This window comes from Strigops habroptila, chromosome 8 (assembly GCF_004027225.2).
Source record: "Strigops habroptila isolate Jane chromosome 8, bStrHab1.2.pri, whole genome shotgun sequence".
Taxonomy (NCBI): Eukaryota; Metazoa; Chordata; class Aves; order Psittaciformes; family Psittacidae; genus Strigops; species Strigops habroptila.
In genome coordinates this window covers 60,667,240-60,690,622 of record NC_044284.2, presented here as the reverse complement: position 1 = coordinate 60,690,622, position 23,383 = coordinate 60,667,240, and the positions used below count along the sequence as shown (strand labels likewise).

The window sequence follows — 23,383 nt, the reverse complement described above, 5'->3', positions numbered from 1 at the left end:
GGAAGTATAGAGACTTCCCACAGAGTATCTATACAGATAACCTGCAACTGAGCAACACTTGCCAACACACCACATGGTAATATGGACCTCAGAAGAATTTCTCTAAACTTCTGTACATGTGGCTTGCAATTCAGCCCATCCAAAGGGCATAACTAAGATAGTATTACATCTTAACTTGCACAAGTGCTGCCAGTTTTGAAAAGGAACATGCACACAACAAGTGTTTCTTCTCTCCTCTAGTCTGATTAGGTACAGTTTGAATTCCCTCAAAACACGTGGGAACTCACCCGTGCAGCATTAACACATAAACTAGAGATACAACAAGTGAAATAGGAATACAACAAAACCATCTAACCTCTTCGTTTTGTTGTTCAGTAAAGCTCACAAGCTGCAGATTTTCTTGGGTTTCATTCTCTTTCAGAATGTACAAAGCTGTATCCACTGACAACCAGTGACAAGATATTCCTAAAAAGAAAAACATTCCCAACACAAATGCTTTATAATGACACAAAACTGGTTTTCTTCGAACCCCAAAGTAGATATTTCCATGGTATTTATAATATTAATCCCTGTCAATGTAAGATGGAAAAAAAGAAGCCATTACATGCTATCTGGATTTCCTTCCTGTTTAGGCTGATCAGATAAATCATTTCAAGTCTTGTGATTGTCTTACAGATAATGATTACTATTAATAGTTCTAATACTAAAACCTTTGATCATGTCTGATTTGTTTGCCTTGGGTTGGATTGGAGTGGGGGCCTGGTTATACATATGTTGAATAGATGCCATTTGAATCTCTCTGATTTCTTGTAGCTGCTCAGCTCCTGATGGCAATCGATCAATGAGCTATTGAGTGGCCTTCAAGTTAATCAGACCACAGCAAAACAGCAAACTCAGGAGCTTAGTTCTTCTACAGTCAGGAGTCAAGAACACCACACAACTCTATTAAAACATTGAAGATGTTTTTGATTACTCATAAAAAGGTAATTGCTCTGCTACCAGGAATCTTTTCCTTACATCCCAGTATAAAGCCTTCCCCTTCACAACAAAACACAGAGATTCTACGTCCAGGACAAGAATGCTGTGCCAAAGTAGAATTTTTTTACAGAAGACAGGTACTATTTTGGTTACACAGAATATCTGGACAATCCTGCAGCAGAACTGAAAGCAGCACATGAAAAAAGAGACTTATGAGCAGAAAACTGGGACATCCCATTACTCAAAGCTGTTAGTATCTGATCACTTTTCCTCACCATTAGAAACCCGTTGATCAGCTTCCCACTTCAGCCAGGTAGTAACTGGAAAATTACTACTCTCCTTCAACTATTTGCAGTGCCAGTGCCTGACCACCCTCACAAGGAAGAACTTCTTCCTAAGATCTCATCTCAATCTGCCCTCTTTCAGCTTAAAGCCATTCCCCCTTGTCCTGTCAAAATGGACTTAGCTGATTTTCACTGCCCAGGAAGTGAGCATGAAACGACAAAGCAGAAAATATGGTGTGACAAGTTAAGTTGTATTTTCAATAGGACTCTTGTCAACAGAATTGCAATATCAGAAAATATCACAAAGTACTGAAAGGGAGAGATTTATCAGCAGGAGGAGAGAAAATACCTTTTAAAGAGGAAAATTCTCCAAAGAGATACAAACACACGCTTACCTTCTTCCTGATGGATGTTTAAAGGCTTGATGGTGATACACACTGTAGACCTTTGAGGTACATGCAACCTGTACTTGTGGCTAATGATTTCACCATCTTCTTCCAAGTAGAAGCATCCTTTGGATTGTGCACAATGCCACTCCTGGAAACCAAGCAGACATCAGATGTTGCCTTCATCTTTGAGCAAATAAAAGTGCTCTCTCTGAAATATTAATTTGATGATTTAATAAATCCTATATAAAATACACCCCAAAATACAGCACTGATCTACTTAAAACAAAAAACATATTTTCTCAAATAGTCCTTTTTGTAGTCCATTTTGGAAAGCAGTAACATTGCTTCATTTGTGCAAACGCTTGACGAACATAGAGATTATCCCAATGCTCAAAATAGTTGAAATGAAATTTGAATTGCCACAAAGAATCAAACTGAATTCATTAAATTCTCTGAACTGTGCGATTTACCACTGAAAGGCTGGAATTTTGCTGCATTATCCATCAGGCCAACCAAGCAAACAGCAGAATTGATAAGCTGAACAACAAGGGTTACGTGCTCAGACAAATCACAAACACAAGTACTGGTCAAAATAAGTGATTCTTCTCGATTGCTGTCAAAGCTATTGGAAAGACAAACTGAAAAGTGCTGTTGGTGAATAACACAGTTTCTAGAGAAGCCATAAGTGTGCTGAGCTGCTAAAACAGTTACATGCTTCAATTTTGGGGTTTTTTTTAACAGCAGGTCCCAGTTTTCAATTTCAAATACCATTTGAGTGATATTTCTTTAGCAAAATACAAATAAAGCTTGTATAGACATATTGTATGCCTTGAGGAACGGAAGACATTCTTGGTTTGCCTTTCCTGCTCTAGATTAAGTCCATGATTTCTATTTGCTTCCCAAGCAATGGAAGATAATGTTGCTGAGTGGAGCCTTGAAGAAGGAATCTTTCAGTGTAACTTTAGCAGAGAGCTCTGCGCAGGTGGCTGTACCTATGCTCAGTGTTCAGTGTCACAGGTAAGCTAACACAGATTTGAGAAGAGAGCTAGTAAAAAGTGGAGAAGGTTTGCATGTAGTTACAAAGCTGACAACTAACTCCATCTAAAGTCAGTCTTACCAGAGCGCTGCATTTCATTTCTCCTCTAAAAGAACCATTTCTTCTTATAACACATTCACACCCAGTTGAGAGTATTTTACAGTCAGTGACCTAAAGGTGTCAGGCTGGACTTTACTAGTGCATGTACACCCAGGATGCCAAGTAGCACACTTGGAACACACGCAGCTCTGACCTTGAGTTTGGATTTCTCCACTCAGAACTCTACATTTACTAAGAATATTCATTACTCAGGGACTCATGGATTTAAAAGCCTTCAGTCCTGTGCCACAGTTTTGCCACTGATTTCTGTGGCAACAGGATCAACTCCCCTACACTAAACATTTCTCATTCAAACATTATCAAATTTATATTCATTATAATCCTTTCTGCTTGAGGAACTTTTATAAATTAATCAGAACAAAGAGAGAGATGTACTTTGAGTAAACTCACCCCCTGTGTTGGCATAGGCAGACTGCAGAATCTAATAGTATCTCTCACTTCATTTTCTGCCTCTGAATCACTCCTAAGTTTCACTCAAATAGCACAAACTCAGCTATGAAAAGAATCTTCACACTAAAGGAATAAAAATGTATCATCCTGAAAACAGGAATGTGGATAAACACTGAGAATTCCAAATGTTACATAGCTGGAAACTATCTTATTCTCAAATTACTTATTATTACAGTAAGACTACCCTGTCCCATCCAAGATGTTAACCTACAGGCAACAATTATTTCACCCTCAGTACCACAATAGTTTTGGTAGCTTAATGCATCAGACCAAGTTTAGATGTCAAATCCTGCTAATTATATTTGCATACAGTTGACAATATGGAGTGAGTGCATTTAAGTACAAATATCATACACTTTGCAACTCACTGTTCTATGGAGGTTTGATATTCTTAAAGAAAATTAAGACTCTGCTAAGGAAGTTCTGAGACTTTAAAAGTAACCATACTTCCTAAGAGCATAGACTATCAAAAGGACAAAGATTAATTAATTAGAATGAAGTGGGACAACCGATCCCTGATGGAAACTAATATCCAAGTCCTTCCCCTCCCATAATCTTTTCCAGTTAAGATAACATGTTAGACCTGGGGCCCTCACGGAAACCTATGTTCTCTGCCATCAGAAGTGCAGAGGGAACAGCAGGCTTTTACCAGAACAATGATCTCACCTCACCAACTACATCTATACTGCAAAATAGAAGACAGCAAAAAGGAAGGCTCAAAGCTTCACAGGGAAGAGCTTCTTCTCATCTCAATCTCCCCTCTGGCAGGTTAAAGCCATTCCCCTTGGCCTGTCCCTACAGGCACTTGTCCAAAGCCCCTCTCCAGGTTTCCTGGAGCCCCTTTAGGCACTGGAGCTGCTCTAAGGTCTCCCCTTCAGGAGCCTTCTCTTCTCCAGGCTGCCCCAGCCCAGCTCTCTCAGCCTGGCTCCAGAGCAGAGCTGCTCCAGCCTCCCATTTAAAGTGGACACAATCTACTTGAGAAGGTGCTAAGCTTGTGGAAGAACAGCCACCTACGCTACTTGGTCCACAGCGTCAAAGATCAGCCCCTGGCTGCCTTTTATGTAGCATTATAGACCTAAATAACACGGCCACCTCAAAATTTTATACTGATCTTTATCCATGAAACTAGATTTCTAGTGACAGGAAAAGCAAAAGGGGTCAAATCACAAAGAATAATTAGGAAAGAAATGAACAGACACAAAAAGTTACTGGGACTTAATGGTGCGGGTTAAAAGCTGAGCAACACACAGGGTTCTCTCAGTCAAACAAGTCGATAATGGGAATTGGAATTAACAGTAGAGTCAACATAAATCAGTGCTAGAATCAAATGTGTAGTTTAGCCTGTTAAATCATGTCTAGCACTATTCCATTCTCAGTAAACTGTTTATTCCAATACTTGGATGACTCCTAACTTTGTCTAAAGTCCATATGCAGTACATCGAGATTTTTCCTTAAAACCTGACACAGTGAGGTAACTGGTTGTCAGCTCATTTAGTCTCTAAGCTTAATACCTTACAAAACTGTTAGAAATTACACATTTCCAAAAGATCGAGATCAAAAAGTCTGCTAGAGAAGCAGTATGGCTGCTCCTTGAGACATAAAAGTTCATAATGGAAGTTTTAACAGCAGTCCAACTGTGCTATAACTATTCAAAAAGATACTGTGACAATTTTTATGTTCAAAAATTACTAACAGCTATGTTCTATTCCCCCTTTTCCACTATGGCAGTGGTCTTCAAACCATCATTTCAAGATGGTCCATGGAGAACTGCTTTGTCCTGTTTGCTCACCTTCCATTTTTCTAGCTGTTCTTTCAGATGGAAGACTCCCTCTTTTGCTGTTTGCATTCAGATAAACATTGCTACAACAGGAACGTCAAACAATCCAAGCAACTAGGGAAAACACCTCAAGGAACAATGTGCAGGTTAAGATGTGAACAACAGAAAGGAAAAGTTTGGCAATGCTTTGGGAATCAAACACTAAACTGTTATTCTTGCAGAGACCATAAGGTGGTGCTACACTCTGTAAATTATCCACGTCAAATTACAAACAGGGATGTAAATTTGGGAAGCTAAAAGATGATTTTCTCTTTTGGTTTTAGTATATTAGTTCAAAACATAACAAGATTTGACAAATAATAGCTATCATAGTGGGGAATGGTAGTATTAGGAATGTTAATCATGAAGAAATTATATACTGGAATACTGATAGAGTGAAAGCACTTTGCTACTGCTGCCCATGCTGGTCACTGCCCAAATAATGAATTCTACTGTCATTACAATTAGTTGTTATTGAAATTGTCCACACACTTATGCATAACTCCAAATAAAAAGCAATGTTTGTGAGAGGAATTGTTCCTATGACAAAACCAGAGAATTTCAACACTTGGTCTTATGCAAACCTGTTCCATACACACAGAGAAAGTCTTCCTAGTTCAATTGCACAAGGCTACTTCACAGATAGGAGCCGTGTAACTGCTTCTTTCAGGAAAAAGACTTTTCTCAGGTATTCCTTCTGCTACCCTCTGTGTGTACAGGTCTTTCATTGACTTAAATAGAACAGAATCCAAAAGTGAGACTCCTTAGCAGGGATAATTTAGCCACCCAATGCAGAGAGGAGATTTCAGAACACAATACACTGCTTGGGGTTGTTTTCAATGTCTTTCAATCTTAACTAAAACCAACACAAAGGACACTTTGCAAAAATTTAAGATCTCCATTAGCTGTCTTTTAATGAATTGTGATTCAGCTCAGTTGAAGTCCGACAGGTCAGCATGTGGTTTATGCACATCTGCAGCACTTCTGTAACTAATTTTTTCTCTCCAAATCTACATATATGGTTTTGAACAGTACAAAACTCCACTAACTAAAAGAAAACACATGGAGAATGTACTATGGATACATTCACGTTTTCAAGAGATTCTGAATTTAGACTTTCACAATGTTCTGATTTCTACTATTTTGCTCTGTCAGGAATCTATTCCACTTTTTCTGTCAGTAGGGACAGGACAAGGGGAATGGCTTTAACCTGCCAGAGGGGAGATTGAGATGAGCTCTTGGGCAGAAGCTCTTCCCTGTGAGGGTGCTGAGGCGCTGGCACAGACTTTTCCCAGAGAAGCTGTGGCTGCCCCATCCCTGGCAGTGTTCAAGGCCAGGCTGGGCACAGGGGCTTGGAGCAACCTGCTCTAGTGGAAGGTGTCCCTGCCCGTGGCAGGGGGTTGGAACTGGGTGAGCTTTAAGCTCCCTTCCAACCCAAATCATTCTAGGATTCTATGAAATTTAAGTTGGCATTGGTCCAACTTCACAATGGCAATATTTTATCACTGTCCCAAAACCAGGTTAAATGCAGAAAAAAGGAAGATAAATATTTCTGAATAGAAGATAAGAAGAATTTTGGAGTGCTAGATTCTGATCCACACACAAACGAATCACTGTATTTATTCATTGATTTTGACACTAAGTTTGCATTGTGCCCTTACTAGTTAGGGTTAAAAACATTACAGTTCTACTTATATCTTTCCCTGTTTATTGATTGATTTCAGGTTTGTATGATGCTAATCAACAATAATCAATATCTGCAGCTCCTTTTTTTCAGTCAGGTTTCACTAGCTTGTACAAAGAAAGAGGAATCCAATATTGGGAAAGCATGTGATGGTTTTATATACTACATATCATGTTTGAACAAGGTGAAATTGCAGGTTAAATTGCATGGAGGTCCAGATACCTAAACAGACTGCAAAGAATTCCTTTGAGATTCTGGTTTGAAATTTTAATATAGAGCAAATGTCACTGTATAGCAATGTGGAAGATATAAAGGACTTCAGAGTTCAATAACAAATACAGAGTTGTTATTTGAAACAAAAATGTAACTCATGAGAACAATCAGTTCAGTTTTCTAGCAGCAGTTATACTATGTGGTCATAACCATTTTTCCCCCTTTACACAGGAGTCTCAAGGTGCACATTTTTAATGTATCCTAGCAGTTTCCAGTTAATGTTTTATATTTCTACAGCTATTATTTTCTGGTGAAAGAAAACTAGTAAAGGTTCAGTCAAGAAAGGGAAAACAAAGGAAAAAGATCAATATTAACACTCTACAAATATTGACTTAGCAAAGTGACTTTGTTGTCTTTCTCCCACAGGGATTTATATTGAATGAGTGATTTATTTAAAAGAAAATCCTGATAGAGCATATTAGTCTAACTAAAAATCAATATTTTCAGGCTACAGCATATATTTACAAAGTAATGCCCAACAAACTGAATATGCTCTCAGCTCTGTTATTTATTTCCAATTACCTTTCATCTAAAGGTTTATGATACAAAATCTTTCAGACTATTTAAGCATTTAAAGTTCTCACCAACCTCATAAATTATTAACTTTTAAATTTCTCAAAAAGTCATTAAATGTTTAATCCAACAGTGGTTTCATTTATAAAACACACACTTTGTTCCATTAAACCTTCATACCTGAAAAATTATTATCAATAACTAAGTGTCAGCAAAACCAACAGTATATAAAAATGTTAATAACAACATGGATCAGGAAACTGCTCAGTAGTTTATAGCTGCCCTTGACAAACTATTAATAAAACATAAGCTAAAAATTGGAGAAAAATGGTTTCTTATTTAAAATGCAATAACGTATGTGCCTACAGGAAAACAGCATAATTCCAACAGGACTGGCTGACATGATACCTTCATTGTGTCTGGCTCAATTAGCTTTGTGTTTCTGTTGCTCCTGGCAGCCACGTTGATAGTGGTAGAGATGGATGCTTTGCAACTTTGAGCTGATGAGGGTCTTGAAGGAGTTCTGCTATCACCTGTAAACACAGGTATTTAGTTACAATTACATTACTTCATCCCACTTCTAGTGCTATTTATCATAAAGCTTGACATTTCTAAGCACACAGGGAAAAACTGGATGACAAGAAATTCAGTTGGAGAAGCTGCCTTCCCTTATAAATATATAACAATTCATTAGCCAAACACCTTTACTTCTCTGACTGTACATCCAAGAAATGGCAAAACCATTTAACCACCTTGAATGGCACACTCTACATGCAATATTTCACACATGGTACCTTTGCAGTCTGTTAGCCTGTGGCCTTTTTCCAGTTTGGAAAGGTTTTAGATATCTTTGTAACTTCAGTAAGAACATTAAACTCTCATATTGATTGTGCTTAAAAACAGGCCTTGATAATTGAAACAGACTGCTTATTGATAAATGTTTAAGGTTTCAGCTCTGATCTGGGAAGGAATTAAATAACCTGCCTGTATTACAACATCCGAGCATTCATTTTTTCTCTTCCCTCTGGACTGTGTCACATGAGAGTCACAAATTTCACCCTTAACAATTCGAGAGCTTGAGATCATAGATGCAGCCAAAGTCCATGTGAACATGGAGGTCACATACTCTACTGAGACATTTATGTGATTGCCACAGCAGAAATGAAGATTAGTCAAGAACATCCTCACTAATCTGAGAACATTAAACAAATACTCAAACATTCATTGACCCAGAGCATGATCTCCAACAGAAACAACTCCCAACATGAAATACAAATACCTTTTGTGGTTGCCAGTTTGTGATCAGTTTTCCTAGAGACTCTTGGTGATGGTTTTGACACGGGCAGTGTGATCTCTTCAGAGGAAGGTTCAGTTTGATTTCCAAACTGCTGTTGCCTCAGTCGACTATCAAGTTCCAGTCTCTCTCGTGCAGTCTTGCAGCACTGCTCTCTGGTTGTCATGTATAAGTCACAAAACTTTGGGTAAAGAAAAGCCATCTGGTAAGTGAAACATTCTTTCTCTTTAAGAATTAAAACATAAGGACAGGACAGGTCAATAGATGCAATGTTTTTTTTCTTAAAGCACAATACTCATTTCCATTTTCATGAATCAGTGACCAATCAAGTGACACAGCAAAATGGAGCCGTGATTCAACAAGGAAGTCCAAATCTTGAATAGAAATTAAGTGCAACTTTCAACCCACGAGGTGATTTATATTTCTTTCTAGATTCTTAAGATTCCTAATAGGGGGTTGTTTTTCTCCTATGAAACTATTTACATGCAAATCTTTGTGAACTGTTTATCCAGTTCAAAACTTTATCATTGCTTAGAGATGATAGCAAAAAAAATCCCAGTGAGATGTTGCATCTTGGAAATAAGATGTTCAACGTGCACATTATATCCCCCACACAAGAACTGATGAAATGCCACAGACATAGCAACTCTCACAGATCAGCTAAGTTTGCTGTCGGTTGTCATTTTTACTCTGCTATTCCTTAAACTCTTGACTTCACATGTGCTGTTAAGCTTCATGCTGACTATTAGGCTCTGCCTAATACATTGAGGTCACTTGAAGCAAGTGACCTTTTCAAGGATTATAGCCAGATAAAGTGAGTGAAACAGAACTATATACCAGCCTGTGTTCCAGTATATAGGTAATTGAGGGGGGCGTAGGGCAAGGTCATCAACAGACCAACACATGGAGGTGATATGTATTGTGTTTGATAATGCTAATGCTGTCAGGAACATCAAGCCAATAAAACAAGAACAAATATCACTGTTTGCCATACCTTGTTGTAGTCAAGTTTACCACCACAGTTAAAATCAGCTTGTTCAGTAATGGCATTCACTTCATCCTCAGTCATTTTTTCACCTCTCTGCAATAAAAAAGCCCACCTCAGTTTGGGTTCCGAATCAAGACTGCTGCTCACCTTCAGAGGACATCTAATGAAAACATAAAGATTCTTTTAATATCCTTTCAGGGAATCTTATCTTGCACTAGAATGAAATCCACTTTGATGTGAATCATCGAAATAGCGGTCAACACTGTAAAAAATTATGTCCCTACAATTCTTAACAGACAAATTGCATCAGTTTATGCAATTTGGTGGTGGCTTCTGGAAACCTACCATGAATGACACATCAACCTCAGAAAATCTTCCATAAACTGAGGAATCTCAGCTCTTATTCTTACTTATATTGTACCATACTAACAACCAAGAGCTAACTTCACAATTGTTAGTCTCACTTACTTGAGCTATCCTACTATCCCAGGCTCCATCTGCAACTCAGTTCACTAGAAGGGTTATTTCAGGCATGAACTTGCCTTGCGCCTATCTCTACTTGGAATAATTAGTGTGAAGCCAAAGCACTTTCTCTCCATTTGGAACCAAGTCTGAAGCTGCAGTATCTCAAGTGCCCAACCTGCAATGTGGATACAAGGTACATCTCTCAGGAAGAAAGCATGTCTTCCACAAGGTCCTCCAGTGGCCTCCTCTACACAGATTCACAGGGCTGTTAGCAATGACAAGGCACTATATGTTTGCTGTACAGAAATCTACATCACATCACGTTTCAGCTATAGATCCATGGTGTAAATTTGGGACTGAAAACTAATGCCAACTTCATTGTTGGTAAACACATGATGTGGACATACTGTCCTGGAGCCAGAGTGGATTGCAACAAATCAAATCCTGATCCTCCCCTCTTTGAGCAGCACCAGTTGCTATCACAAGTGAAAATCCCTCAGTCTGGGTCTATATAAAGCAATGCCCTGATGTTGTGTAACAATACAGAGTTTACAGCTCTTCATGGCAAAAGTACAGTAGCACTCCACATTTGTACTTCTATCTTCCATTATACAAAGAGTGTTTCCTTACCATTGCAACTATATCTTTTGGTTCATGCAGAATGAGGATTGAAGGTTCTGCCCCAACGTTTGAAGTAAACAAGTAATTCTGTTTTATTGAGTCAAGCACAACAAACACAGTATGTGAATTGTTAGTTCCTTCTGTCCCAGTTCACACTCTGCATTTCCTTCAAATTGTTTTATTCTCACTTTTGAGCACTCTACTAGAACTCTACTACTAGTTTTTAATTGTTACTGCTCCCTAGTGTCTGTGCTGTGCAAGATAGTTGGCTTTTGCAATGAAGGGGATTTTCTGGCTGTACAGAGCAAAAAAACTGACAGAACAGAGAAAGAAAATCATTGTAATAATCTGTGATGTTCATCTATATAGTTTAAAGGCAAAGCATCAGCTGTACAACATCTTGGAAGACTTCTGTATCAGGGGTTGTTTGCTTGCTTTGCAGATCCTCAGATTATATATCCTTTCAGATTATACAATGAAGCCTAAAACTATGGTGGCAGCTCAGCAGCTAAATAAGAAGTTCCAGGTATTTCTTAATGTCATTATTTTAAACCACATTAATGACATGTACAGGTAAGCCTTATGATATTTGCATCCTTTAGGTTGATAACGTATAAACTCTAACCAAAGTATTCACTTACCCCAGTACAGTTTACTTTAAGAGCCTGATGAACTATCTATAAGATCCAGTGAAGTCACTGGTGTGATAGAACATTAAAGCTGTGATAAAATGAAAGCACTGACCTTAATATTTTATGTATAACATAAAAATATTATTAAACTTTGTGTCTGAACATGCATAGACACAGCTTGTGAGGGAAGAACAGCAAAGGTATGTCATTAATTCTCCTGGCAAAAGCTTGTAAACCCCAAAGGGATGCAGAGGGGCTCTGTAGAGAACAGAGGATTTGCACTAACTGCACCAAGGGAGAGACACAGGCTTCCCTTTCTGCTGCTCCACTCCACTATAGACAGGCTTTCAACAAAGCATTCTCTCAAACTATGCAAAGTAGTTTTGCTGGCAGCTTCTACCTTCAAGGTGCAATTGCTGAAAGGGACAGACAGGTTATCAACTGCAAGGCTGTAAGGGGAAAGTGGAAGAAAGATCAGCTAACCACAGAAAACTAGACATAAAATTTAGGAAAAACAAAACAAACCCAAAAACCAAACCCAAAAACCAAACCCAAAAACCAAACCCAAAAACCAAACCCAAAAACCATGCATCAGGTTTTGATCTTTTGATTCTTTTGCTCAGGAATATGTGTTTACATGTGCAGAACAGTTTTTCCACCTTATTTCCAAAATCACAGAATCATAGAATGGTTTGGGTTGGAAAGGACCTTAAGATCATCCAGTTCCAACCCCCGGCCATGGGCAGGGATGCCTCACACTAGACCATGTCACCCAAGGCTCTGTCCAACCTGGCCTTGCACACTGCCAGGGGTGGAGCATTTACCATTTCTCTGGGCAACCTGTTCCAGTGCCTCAGCACCCTCACAGTAAAGAACTTCTTCCTTATATCTAACCTGAACTTCCCCTGTTTCAGGTTAAACCCATCACCCCTTGTCCCATCACTACCGTCCCTGATGAAGAGTCCCTCTCCAGCATCCCTGTAGCCCCCTTCAGGCACTGGAAGCTGCTCTGAGGTCTCCACACAGCTTCTCTTCTCCAGCCTGAACAGACCCAGCTTTCTCAGCCCATCTCCATATGGGAAGTGCTTTAGCCCTCTTATCATTCTCGTGGCCCTCCTCTGAACTTGCTCCAAAAGCTCCATGTCCTTCTTATCTTGAGGACACCAGAACTGCACACAGTGCTCCACGTGGGGTCTCACAAGAGCAGAGCAGAGGGCCTGGATCACCTCCTTCGACCTCCTGGTCATGCTGCTAATGGTTAAAGATGGATAATTAAGTTTCCACTGATACCTACCGTTGTGAGAATTCTATAAAGTTCATCATGTAAAATATATCCAGTCTTATCTTTGTCTATTTTTCCAAATGCTTCCAGCAGTTCAGTTTTTGTAGCTGGTTTTTCTTCTTTTAGAATAGTACAAAAATCATCAAAATTCAGTGTAGTTGTTTGTGAAGTCCAGTATTTATTAACTGTCTTCTGAGATGGATTTCTTCCAGCCTGTTGAAGCACTGAACAACAAAACATAATATTAACTATATAATCCAGCTGTCAGTAAAGGGGTTTGCTCAAAACATCCTTTAATCACTTTCCATGTTCAGACTTTCTATTTAAGCCCCATCAATCCAAGGGGAAAGTGGGTCTGAAGGACTCAATCCTCTACTGATACAAACTGACCTTCCCCGGCCTTGAATTCTGTGGTTTGCACCAGAGAGGCTCAAGCAGCCTGAGGGGCAAAGGAGCTCACTTACATCTTCTTTTCAAAGGAGTCATCAAACAGGCAGTGCCTGGCACCCCACATCATTCCTTGTCAACTCTAATCCAGCACAGAAATGGTACTGCTGAGAATCACACTCACTTTCTTCTACAGAAAAAGGAAGAAGCCAGAGAACAGTCTGAGACTTGCTATAACACAGCGATATCACAGGGATTGTTTTGCCTAAAGACTCTGAGCTGCAGCTTCCACTTACTCATGTGCACTGTTCCACTAAACTCAATGGGATGTCCTCCTTAAAGAAAGTTAATGGGTTCAAACCCTTAATGAAGCAAAATATCCATGAATTCAAAGAGAGCTTCCTCAAGAGACAAATGTAAAATTTAGCCCAGTGTCTATATCCCTGCCTTAATATCAAGAACCCATTATTTATAAGCTATTACATTATAGAATCCTAGAATGATTTGGGTTGGAAGGAAGCTTAAAGCTCACCCAGTTCCAACCCCCTGCCACGGGCAGGGACACCTTCCACTAGAGCAGGTTGCTCCAAGCCCCTGTGTCCAACCTGGCCTTGAACACTGCCAGGGATGGGGCAGCCACAGCTTCTCTGGGAAAAGTCTGTGCCAGCGCCTCAGCACCCTCGCAGGGAAGAACTTCTGCCTCAGAGCTCATCTCAATCTCCCCTCTGGCAGGTTAAAGCCATTCCCCTTGGCCTGTCCCTACAGGCCCTTGTCCAAAGCCCCTCTCCAGGTTTCCTGGAGCCCCTTTAGGCACTGGAGCTGCTCTAAGGTCTCCCCTTCAGGAGCGTTCTCTTCTCCAGGCTGTCCCAGCCCAGCTCTCTCAGCCTGTCTTCATAGGAGAGGTGCAGCAGGATTATTAGATCCTGTTTCTTCTAAGATCCATATAAGTCTTTCACCCTTACTTTGCCAAGAACTGAGATCTAGCATAGAATTTATCTTCAACAATATTTTATGTCACATCTAAACATTGAACTCATCACTTCAAATTACACAACCTGGATTTCAAATGCAAAGGAAAAATTATACCAATAGCCATATATTGTTAAGGCCAACAGCCAATACCATACATGCAACCAATATGCAGTATGCAACCACACCTGGCATTCTTCAAAATCCATTTGTTGGATCTATTTAGCCTCTTAAAATCTTCACTGAAAACACCCTTTCATCAGTTGCCAGTGTGAAAAATGTATTATGTTAAATTGAAATTAAATCCAAATGCACAGTCTATCTGGAACTGGAAGGATGCTTTTGTATCTTCCCACATAATCAGGTTTTTTAGGGAAACACAAAAGATCCTTCATCTCTACCTAGGCTGGCAGTTGGATTTGCAGCCAGCTGACCAGGCTGAGAGCAGATCTGCAGCATCTGTGAAATGAGGTGGTGGCATCGTTACAATTCTCAGCAGGCAACTGTGTCACCATCAGAACAAACAAACACAACCAGCCACCTTTGTTGTTAATCTCTGATTGAATGCCAAGGACTAAATAAAGATTTCTGCCCTGTCACCTCTGCAGACAGAGCCAGGAGAATACAGCAAAGCTCATGTCTCTATCCATGCAACGCCTGGGCATGCAGCAATTGTTTAAGGATTTCAATGTCAAGGTCAGCCAAGGAAGGGCAGTTTCTCTGTGTGTTTGTGTACGTGGATAGCTGAGTTCCCTGGAATGCCAATATAGCTCAGGATTCACTTACTTTAACAGAGTATCCTTCACATAGATGACAATTCTGTATTTTTACACATCCAGGGAGATCAGCACTTGCCTCCCAAGTCTGGATTTCTGAAAGTTCAATTATTCTGCACCTTTTATGTATACTTCTTTACAGACTGATCCTGCTAAATACCTTCAGTGCTATTACAACACGGGAAATAAAGCTACATTCCATGAATAAGTCAAACTCCTACAAATAACATTTTGCAGGGCCAATCTCTAGTGAATATTTTAGTTCAGAATTTATGCAAACATTACATAGCAAGGAGATGCTTAAACACTGGCACCAGCCATTTGATAAATGCCAGAATTCACTTAAGATGCAATAAAAGTCTATAATAAGTCTCAATGCTTACAAACTTTAAAGTTCTTAAATACCTCTAAAGAGACTTGGAGGCTGAGCAACTAATTGCCCTTTCTGAGTTGACCTTGAAACCAAAATGCCCAAACACATGCTACATGGCAAAGCGGCACATGGATAGAGATGAAAGCCAAAGCATATATAAAAGAGATGACATTTGTTCACACCACTCCTATCTTAAAATCCAGATTATCCAAAACTATCATTAGGATGCTATAAAGGCACTTTTATTACACTGAGAAAGCCTGGATAACACTAAGTCACATGGGGAAAGAATGTGCTTTCTAATGGGTAGAATTTCATGTACTAGCATAGGGAAAGAACCTACACTCAGCTTTTATAGTGGAATCTCCACATGGAGACCTCACATACCTCAGGCATGGGCAATGAAGCCATTAGTGAGAAATATTCCCTCACATATGCAAATAAAACCTGGTCATTAGAATTATGATACACTAAATTATTTGACAGCTCAGCATGGTTTTGCCTTTAGCTGTTACTTGGGGGTTTTATTACAAACAACTGCAATGCCATAACACACACACATACCTTTTCTTGGCATCATAATCTATGAGGAGGATTTGAGAAACCACAATCCCAAATGCATTCTGAGCTGCACCCCAAAACCCACAAAATAAAAATCATTAGGTTTTTAATTTCAGTTCTCCTTATCTAACTGAAGATTTATGTACTCATGATTTCTTTGTCAACCACATAAGCTGGAAACATATCTGCAACAAAGCAAGGTAAGATATTCACATCACAGAACTTCAGGTAGAAAACAGGACTGAAAGACACTTTCATGAATTTCCTGACACAATCCCATGCTATTATATACAACCCTGAATAAATTTCTTCATGAAAGGACAAAAATGCTCTAAGAAAGAAAGAAAACAAAAAATAAACAACAAAAGACCCCAAACACAATCCTGCAACTCCAAAAGGTAGCAAAGTTGGATTATATTTGCTTGAAAAGTTTTATCTGGGAGACTAAAACCTATTTCGAAACTGAAACAGGTTTTCACTCAGTCTTATCTTATTCAGTCACTAAGATATGCTATAAAGAAACAATTTCCAACACACAGCCCTAACTACTATTTTTGGAGTAAACTTTTGTAACTTTCCTAATATTTCCATGCAAAGAACTTTGAAAGTCCATAGGTTTTCAAAACAAACAGGATCTACTACCCGCTTTATCTAGCACAGCTGAAGCAGGTATTTTTTCTGTTGCACTGCTGACAGCAATACCACTTATCCACAAATATAGTGACGAAAAAATGGAAACTTTTGATTTTAGTCTATGGGAACATTGTAATTCAGTAGGAGGTTAAATAAGAGTAAGAACTTTTACAAAACACCAGTGCCTGAAACAGTCCACTTGATTACATAAATTAGTAGAGGAAAGGCAGTATTTTCACATACTTGGAATTGCTCTGTGGGTAAATTCCCATATCTACACCTCCAGTATCAACCTCCCCTCTGAGTCTGCAAACCTCTGTGCCAGTTCATGCCCGTTCATGGTGATTTTCTGTGCCAGGGCAATTGTCCACAATTATTAACTGAACTGAGACCAACTCACTTAATCATTTGACAGGGAGAGGGAAAAACTTACTGTAGAAGTGTCACAATCACAAAGCAGTAAACAGGCCCACCTCAGGTAAGCAACAACACTACCATCAAATTTGGTGGCCTTAAACAACTCATTTGGGCCCCCTGTAAGCTGACAGCTAGCATGGGCTTTTGCCCATTCCTGCTGGTGATTTACAGATGAAAAGCTCTGTCTACTATTCCCACTTCCACGAGTCTTCCAACACCTAGCAACAAAGATTAAGGATTTGAGGAAAATTAAAAACTCTGAGGAATTGTAGTCTCTAAAAACATTGAAAAATCACTATATGACATATTTTGTAACAGGTAAAGGATGAAAATGCCTTCAATGATGCAACTACCAACACTTGAAATCTGAACCCTATCAAAACTTACTGTAAATTCCTTAAAACAGTTACTGAGTTTATGCGCTGGGTTACTCACTATTGAATTGTCGACTGCTGATTGTAAACTACCCACTGCAATCATCACACACAATAGTTACAGAGGAAAGAAATAATCTCTTCATTACCTAATCTGAGTTGTTCCTTTGATTTAATGTTTTCTAAACTGCTTTTTAAAACAGCTAGATAAGCTGCTCGGCAGTTCATGTAAAAGGTGGCTTCCTCTGCATGCTGGGACTTCTTTGCTTGGGAACTTTCTGGGCGCATGACTTTCTCACTGGAGAGGGATGTGTTATCCTCCGGACTGCTGGCCATTCTGTGAGGAATACAATCACAGTTAGAATTTGTTACTGCATTGCCTGTTCAACGCATCTGCTTTGTCCCCTGAAACACAGACTAGCACAAAGTACCCTAACATCAAGGTCATGTTTTCAGTTCTCTAAATTTGGGATGGGAATACTTAGCTACGCTTGTAGGTAAGTGCCCTGAGATCCACAAACAAAATAGCTTGAGCTGTACTTACTATGCACAATTTATTCTTTATTGGTAGTAAAAAGCTTCATTTTATTGTATTTTCATAGAATCCCAGATTGGTTTGTGTTGAAGGGAGCTTAAAGCTCATCCAGTTCCAACCCCCTGCCACGGGCGGGGACACCTTCCACTAGAGCAGGTTGCTCCAAGCCCCTGTGTCCAACCTGGCCTTGAACACTGCCAGGGATGGGGCAGCCACAGCTTCTCTGGGCACCCTGTGCCAGCGCCTCAGCACCCTCACAGGGAACAACTTCTGCCTAAGATACAATCAGTTTCGTCTGTATCTAATCAGTATAAATCTGTCAGTTTAAAGCCTTGTCCTGTCCCTACAGGCCCTTATAGAAAGCCCCTCTCCAGCTTGCTTGTGGCCCCTTTAGGCACTGGGAGCTGCTCTAAGGCCTCCCTGGAGCCTTTTCTTCTCAAACTAAGGCTAAACAAGCGCCGGTCTTTCAGCCTGTCTCCAGAGCAGAGCTGCTCCAGGCCTCTGATCATTTAATTTCAGACATTTGATATCACAATGTTATTTGAAAGCATAAAAACAAATTTTCAAGTTATCTGTGATACAAACAATTGCTGTCCACATATGGAAACAAACTACAAGTCCTTACTACACACTTCCACCAGAATTTCTACTCTTGGCGCATTAGTTTCATAATGCGCATATGTTTCATAATGACAGAAACAATGGGCTAATTTGTACAGAAGCACATTTGTTGGCTCTGAGGACTTCACTAGTACTGTGTGTACCTTGCATCTTCTCTCACAATGGTGACATTGGGTTTAAACTAAAACAGGGGAAGTTCAGGTTGGATGTAAGGCAGAAGTTTTCCCTGTGAGGGTGCTGAGGCGCTGGCACAGGGTGCCCAGAGAAGCTGTGGCTGCCCCATCCCTGGCAGTGTTCAAGGCCAGGTTGGACATAGGGGCTTGGAGCAACCTGCTCTAGTGGAAGGTGTCCCTGCCCATGGCAGGGGACTGGAACTAGATGATCTTAAGGTCCTTTCAAGCCCAAACCTTTCTTTGATTCAATGATTATTAACAGACATAATATTAACTATTATGGTATGTTCATATTAATTAATATATCATAACTACCACAGGTTTGCTCCCCATGAGAGAGTGCCACTCTCATTGGTGCTACATTTCACCAACAGTAGCAAATGTAGAGTGTTTTTAGGAAAAAAAAGCCAATTTAAACATGTACACAGGTATAAGAGGCACAGAATTATTTAAACAACTTTTTTACCAAACAGCAATAACAAAGTCAATATTACCAAGAACGGATGCAGTGCTTATCTCATTGGAGAGGGCTCTGTGGGTGCATGAGTATGACTGACTTATGTTGGATTCTCCGTTACATTTCTCGGAGTTAACATCAGAGTAAAAGCCCCCTTCGTGCTCCAGTGAAAACTACATGTGAGCACGTTTATACTGAACTGCATATTTGTCAGGATTTCCACCCTCACTCAAAAGCTGACTTTCATATTTCCAAGACTGATTCAGTTGGAAAACTAGGTAGCTTTACACAGCTTCAGCCGAGACATATTAATGTTAATGTCATAAACACTACATAACAAACAGTGTTAAAGAAATGATATAATAATGATTAAATTGATTACATGTTTTTTCTTGGTGCCAACCCATACTGGAATGGGCTTTTGGTTTCTGGTTTTAGTTATAACTCAATAAAACATATAGCTAATAGTAAAATTGGTCAAATTTGTAATCCTTAATCCTTCAAGTATGTGAAGTAAAGCACACAACTCTACTTTTAGTAGTTAGCTAAATATAATTAATAAGTCTAAAGCTAAGAATGTGCATAAAACTGCACAACTCAGGCCTTTTAATCACAAGAACGCTACCCATCTAATTGTAAATATATGGGAAAAAGTATAAAATGTGTTTTTTCTACAATATTAAAGCAATTCAAAACAGTAACTAAGACTGTTGGCTCACCAATGGCCAGTAGACTTTAACAGCAGCTTTCTGCTTTTACCAAGGGTGATTAAGGTTTTTAGAAGGCCATCACAGAGGGCCACTAAATCCTGTTGTACTGTTAGTCTAACAGCCTCTCCTATTATTTTACCCAATGTTGACTTCAGAAAATATATTCCATTATAATAAATTAAATATCTCAAGTTCAGCAACAAGACAACGCCATCGTAGGGTCCCCTTCAGGACTCATTGGATTTTTACTCAGGAGGCCTAAATCACTCGCACCTTGTTGAGTTATATAGGTCTTTTACACTTGGGAAGGAAAGATAATAATTGCTTATCATGGATGAAGTACCCTATTTATAATACACAGACCGCCTGCCTGACACTTTAATATTACCCTGGCATTAGAAGGACCCCATAGGGACACTGTGATACAGTCTGGTTACTGCAAACGGGTGTCACTATAATTAAGCACCAGCAATACACACACAAAATGGAAGTGGGTTAAAGTCAAGGAGGAAAAGAAGAATAAATGTTAATTTTCCAGTAACTAGTTTATAAAATGTGAACTCTCGTTTATACTCCTCAGACTTCCCATTACTGAGATATTTCTTACGTGGGCCACAGTTCTGCCAAGAAGTGCTGCCAATGCATCGCTCAGAAAGCCAGCGAGCAATAGCTTAGTGACAGCTCTGCCAGCAGCCCCATGTCATGTTTTTACTGCACAAATGACACTTTAGACAAAGTAGATGGAAGGGAGCAATCCAGCCCTGGCTTGAAGCACAGGACGACGCTGCTTATTACATTCAGTTTTAGTTGGCATGATTTTAACTAAGAAAAGCCATATTCCAACCTCTCTGCAACACTGACCTTTCCCACCACGGTCCCCGACCTCCATCCACAGCAAACACACACAGGCTGGGAGCTTCCCACTGCTGCTTCCAACCTTCCGAGCCCAAACACTGAGGCCTCACCTGAAACGAGGAAACTTTTACCACACAGCTCTCATTATCCCACTCTCCGCTGGGCGCAGCGGTGTTCTTGGGTTTAATTTACCACCCAACAGGCACAAAAGTCATTACAGCCCCTTCCCCCAGGCCCTCAGACAGGAATCATCCCTCCCGCCGGGCACCCTCCGCTCTGCCCTGAGGGGCCGCGTTTGGCTGCCCCTCACCTCCCGCCCAAGCTGGGCTCGCACCAACCTTCCCGAGGGAGGGAAGCCGCCACCAGCCCAGCTCCTACCGCTGCACAGCACCGAGGCGGCGGCGCCCGACAACCCGCCCACCCCGCAGGCCCGACGGACTCGGCTTGGCTCCGCTCCCGCCCCGGCCCGCCCAGCCGCGGCCCGCCCCTCAGCGCCGTTTCCAGCCGGCGGCGTTTGGCCGGTGCACGGCGGCAGCGGCGGGAGATCCGCAAAGGCGGCGGGAGCGGCTCCGGGCGTCGCGATGTCGTATGTACCGGGTCGCTGGGCGGCGGAGCCGAGGAGCTCGGCTGCAGGAGCCGCTCTTCCCCCTCCGCGGCGGGACTCTTTGGAGCCGGGGCCGTGCGGGACGCTGAGGTGGAGCGGTTCTCCCCGTGGCCCGTGGGCTTCCGATCCGGCGGCGAGCTCGTTCCCTGAGGAGAAACGCGCTCCTCGGGGAGCCCGGAGAGGGAGGAGCGCTCCGCTGCGCGGGGAGGGCGGGTTTTGTTCCCAGCCTCGTCTCCCGGGTGTTGGGTTTGACCGGGAAGATCTAAGATGGTGGCTCCTTGGGGCAGAGCCTTGATCCGGGCGGAGTCCGGGTGGGCGATGCCCGCCAGTGTGGGGAGTGATTTATGTTACATGGCTGTGCCCCGCTTCCCAGCCGAGGTGGGGGGTGTTTATCTCTGCATCACCCCATGGATAAACATGTCTCTTCATCAGGGACTGTAGCAATAGGATGAGGGGTAATGAGTTAAACAGGAGAAGTTCAGGTTAGATCTTAGGCAGAAGCTCTTCCCTGTGAGGGTGCTGAGGCGCTGGCACAGCGTGCCCAGAAAAGCTGTGGCTGCCCCATCCCTGGCAGTGTTCAAGGCCAGGTTGGACACAGGGGCTTGGAGCAACCTGCTCTAGTGGAAGGTGTCCCTGCCCGTGGCAGGGGGTTGGAACTGGGTGAGCTTTAAGCTCCCTTCCAACTCAAACCAGTCTGGGATTCCTTGATTCAAAGTCTGGTGCTATTCTTGTATCTTTGCTAATTGTGGTCTTCTGAAGAACAATAAAGAAAATGTGTAGGATGTTGCTAACTTCACTGGCAGCGAGGTGAGGCCATGAGACTCATGCTGCTTATATACAGGCTTGCGATGTTATCCCAGTTTACAGCTCCTTGCATAATTGCAAAGGTAACTTGCATTAGAGCTAACATAGGTTTCAACTTCTGCTATTCTTGACCAGTTGAAGTTCAAATAATCATGCCAGACAGTAGTAATACAAAGAAAACACCAATACACAAACTTTAATTTTATTTTTTTTTTAGTGTTTAAGTCCCTGGTTGCACACTGAGTTTAACTACCATTTAAGCTGAATATAGAAAATGATTCAAGATGATTTCTTTTGCTTTTCCAATTAATAGACATTTTTGCTGGCAGGTTTTGAAGATGAAGCAAATATCATGAATATGTAAATAGCATAGAGGTGCTTGCTTTTTTCCCCCAGTAAAAGCAGAACCTTAAGTGGAAGCTAACTGAAATGGCCTCAAAATGCACTACAGTACTCCCTAGGGTATTTTTAATGAAATAATATAATCAGGTCCCTGATTCTCTATGTTCTTTTTTGTGCAATAAATCTGTATGTGGCTCTTGCCATTGTATTTATCCATAAATGAATTGTGGAGAGAACATCAAGTGTATGTGGAATTAAAAACAATATAAAAAATTTATTTCTTTATAGAAAGTTAAATTGCATACCTAAGAGACTCACTGTTAAGCAGTTCCTCATCTAAGTGGTTTCATCAAAGCACTCTTCAAATGAGTGACCGTCTCCCAGTATTAGCAAGGAACTGACAATATGACTTGGAATGATAGATGAACAATATGCTATAGAAGTAATATGTAGCTGTTTAACCTGATAAGTACTATGGTCAAAATAATCATTGCAGGTTGGACAGTTAGCTATAAACATGTGCCATCATACTCTGCATAGTTAAGAGAATAAATTAAGCCTTGTCAGGCCAACAATTCAAGGGTAGAAAAAAATCTCAGGTAAATAAGTGTACTGTCGTCACATATGCCTTATTTTTATCTCTCCTTTTCTTGTTCACACTCTGACATTTGATTCTACACCATAGCCAAAGCAAGTCTTTTATAGAATCATAGAATAGTTTGTGTTGGAAGGGACCTTTTCCAGCCATATAAAAAAGATAAACCAAACCAAAGTTAGTGCTCTTTCTCCATAGTGTTTCCTAAAATGCTTCAGGATTTTGTTTGCACCTAGCTGCATGTTCATCTTTGGAAAGGTCTGAAAGAAGACACTTTGGCCAACTGAGTTTTCATGTTAGTTGTCTGGATGAGTTTTGTTTCAGTGGTCCTAGCCAGGGACTGCATGTAGACTAAGAGCACAAATTTTAATT

The 23,383-nt window shown here is 40.7% G+C and overlaps 2 protein-coding genes across 10 annotated transcripts in view; one reads left to right on the top strand and one right to left on the bottom strand.

The window, feature by feature from the left end:
- The window catches only part of EFCAB7 (EF-hand calcium binding domain 7), a 33,507-nt gene extending 12,063 nt beyond the window's left edge, over window positions 1-21,444 (bottom strand). For 2 of the 6 annotated variants that reach the window (XM_030494232.2, XM_030494227.2), the window contains exons 1-9: window positions 21,005-21,107; window positions 20,673-20,776; window positions 17,465-17,652; window positions 12,838-13,049; window positions 9,832-9,918; window positions 8,823-9,018; window positions 7,952-8,076; window positions 1,658-1,799; window positions 356-465 (exon numbers count right to left, since the gene is read on the bottom strand). In XM_030494232.2, the coding sequence (XP_030350092.1) occupies window positions 356-465; window positions 1,658-1,799; window positions 7,952-8,076; window positions 8,823-9,018; window positions 9,832-9,918; window positions 12,838-13,049; window positions 17,465-17,651 (1,059 nt within the window). In that variant the 5' untranslated portion in view covers window position 17,652; window positions 20,673-20,776; window positions 21,005-21,107. Of the gene's footprint in view, window positions 1-355; window positions 466-1,657; window positions 1,800-7,951; window positions 8,077-8,822; window positions 9,019-9,831; window positions 9,986-12,837; window positions 13,050-17,464; window positions 17,653-20,672; window positions 20,777-20,976; window positions 21,108-21,260 lie in introns of those variants that run through there. The other 4 variants (XM_030494228.1, XM_030494230.1, XM_030494231.1 and 1 more) reach the window with 4 other exon arrangements.
- Window positions 21,141-23,383, top strand: part of ITGB3BP (integrin subunit beta 3 binding protein) — a 32,005-nt gene continuing 29,762 nt past the window's right edge. For all 4 annotated transcript variants that reach the window (XM_030494238.1, XM_030494236.1, XM_030494237.1 and 1 more), the window contains exon 1: window positions 21,141-21,252. In XM_030494238.1, the coding sequence (XP_030350098.1) occupies window positions 21,248-21,252 (5 nt within the window). In that variant the 5' untranslated portion in view covers window positions 21,141-21,247. The remainder of the gene's footprint in view (window positions 21,253-23,383) is intronic.